Genomic DNA, 1,563 nt, shown 5'->3' on the forward strand with positions numbered 1-1,563 from the left:
AAAAAAAAAAAAAAAAAAAAAGAAATATATTTACAGCTTCTTTTATACAATCTGTATGGAGTTTTAACCCTTCCCAGAAGCTGCATAAATAACCCCTGTTCTCCTGACTGGGATGGTCACAGCAGATTCTCTGCAGGAGATTCCTGGCTAAGCCTCCTTGTGTCAAGTCCTCAATGTCCATCCTAGAGCGTCGGTGCCACCCTACGTAGTACCAGCTACAGGTTTTTAACGCTTCTGCACCTGAGCAGTTTGAAATAACTGTCCACTGTTGGCAGGGCACTGTCCCCTGGAGGGGCTACATGTGTCTCTTCATGTGCAAAGCCAGGTGGTCTGACCTGGAGAAGGCTCTGTCGCAGAGGTGGCACTGGAAGGGTCTGTGCCCGGTGTGTTTGCGATAGTGGCGCGTCAGTTCGTCGGAGCGGGCGAACTTCCAGCCACAACCTTCCCAGTTGCAGTGGTAAGGCTTTTCACCTGTTGGGGAAAGGAGACAAGAGTGACTCAGCGTGGCACTCCCACTGCCAGGCAGCGTCTCATGCCAAGGGTTTAGCACAGCAGGTCACTTTATTGGCTACCCAGCCCTTCTACAACATCCCAGTTCTTTGCCAGGCAAGGGGTGGAATTTCTCAGCGTATCCCTGTGTTTTCTCCCCAGCCCTTCCACACCATCCCAGTTCTTTGCCAGGCAAGCCATGGAATTTCTCAGTGTATCCCTGTGTTTTCTCCCCAGCCCTTCCACTCCATCCCAGTGCTTTGCCAGGCAAGGGGTGGAATTTCTCAGTGTATCCCTGTGTTTTCTCCCCAGCCCTTCCACACCATCCCACTGCTCTTCAGCTAAACACAACTGCTCTAGCAATGCCTTTCACCTGCACCAAAAATCCTTTGAGAAAAGGCTTTAAAAACCCTTCAAAAAGCTTTGACCTGCACCTACTTAGAACAACAAACACCTGGAGATGCCAGCCCTGCCCACCTGTCTCAGCTCAACTAGGAAACTTCCTGCCTGGAACACAGCACAGGGTTAAAGTCTGGGCTGCAAACTGCTTTTACAGAGCAATCCCAACCAGCACACACATCGGGGAGGCAACACTCATCTCTACCTGTGTGTGTCCTGAGGTGAGCCTTCAGGTGGGAGCTCTTGGTGTAAGTCTTCCCACACCCTGCATAGGTGCAGGTGTGAGTGGCTGTTCTCTTCCTCGGCCAGGAGCGTCGGCCCCGTTTGGGTTTGGAGTCCAGCAGCTCCAGAGGGGATGATGGAGGGGTGAGCATGCCCCTGGGAGCAGAGGGCTGTAGGGGCAAGCTGTCCTCAAAAAGGCCAAACTGGGAGGTGTTCTGGTACTGCAGGTGTGTCTGCGGGTGGTGGAAGCTGGAGGGTGGGTGGTAGCTCTGCTGGAAGGACGAGGGACACATCATCTGCGAGTGGCAGTCGTTGACCATGAGGTCGTCGGGGCTCAGTGGAGGTGTCTCTGCCCCTGGGATCTGCGGGGAACTGGCCACCCGGGGCTGCTCATAGGCCAGCAGACAACTGGCATTGCCCTCCTGCTTGATTTTTGGGCAAGCCTGGGGCACC

The 1,563-nt window shown here is 53.9% G+C and overlaps 1 protein-coding gene across 1 annotated transcript in view; it reads right to left on the minus strand.

Moving 5' to 3' along the window:
• Positions 1-274: 274 nt before the first annotated feature.
• The window catches only part of LOC103806811 (Krueppel-like factor 2), a gene marked incomplete at its 5' end in the record, with an annotated part of 1,551 nt that continues 262 nt past the window's right edge, over positions 275-1,563 (minus strand). Inside the window, 2 exon segments of the mRNA XM_009079518.1 lie at positions 275-471; positions 1,094-1,563. The exon segment at positions 1,094-1,563 is cut by the window's right edge and continues 31 nt beyond it. Coding sequence (XP_009077766.1) covers positions 296-471; positions 1,094-1,563 — 646 coding nt within the window.

This window comes from Acanthisitta chloris, unplaced genomic scaffold, assembly GCF_000695815.1.
Source record: "Acanthisitta chloris isolate BGI_N310 unplaced genomic scaffold, ASM69581v1 scaffold41807, whole genome shotgun sequence".
In the NCBI taxonomy this organism is placed as follows: domain Eukaryota; kingdom Metazoa; phylum Chordata; class Aves; order Passeriformes; family Acanthisittidae; genus Acanthisitta; species Acanthisitta chloris.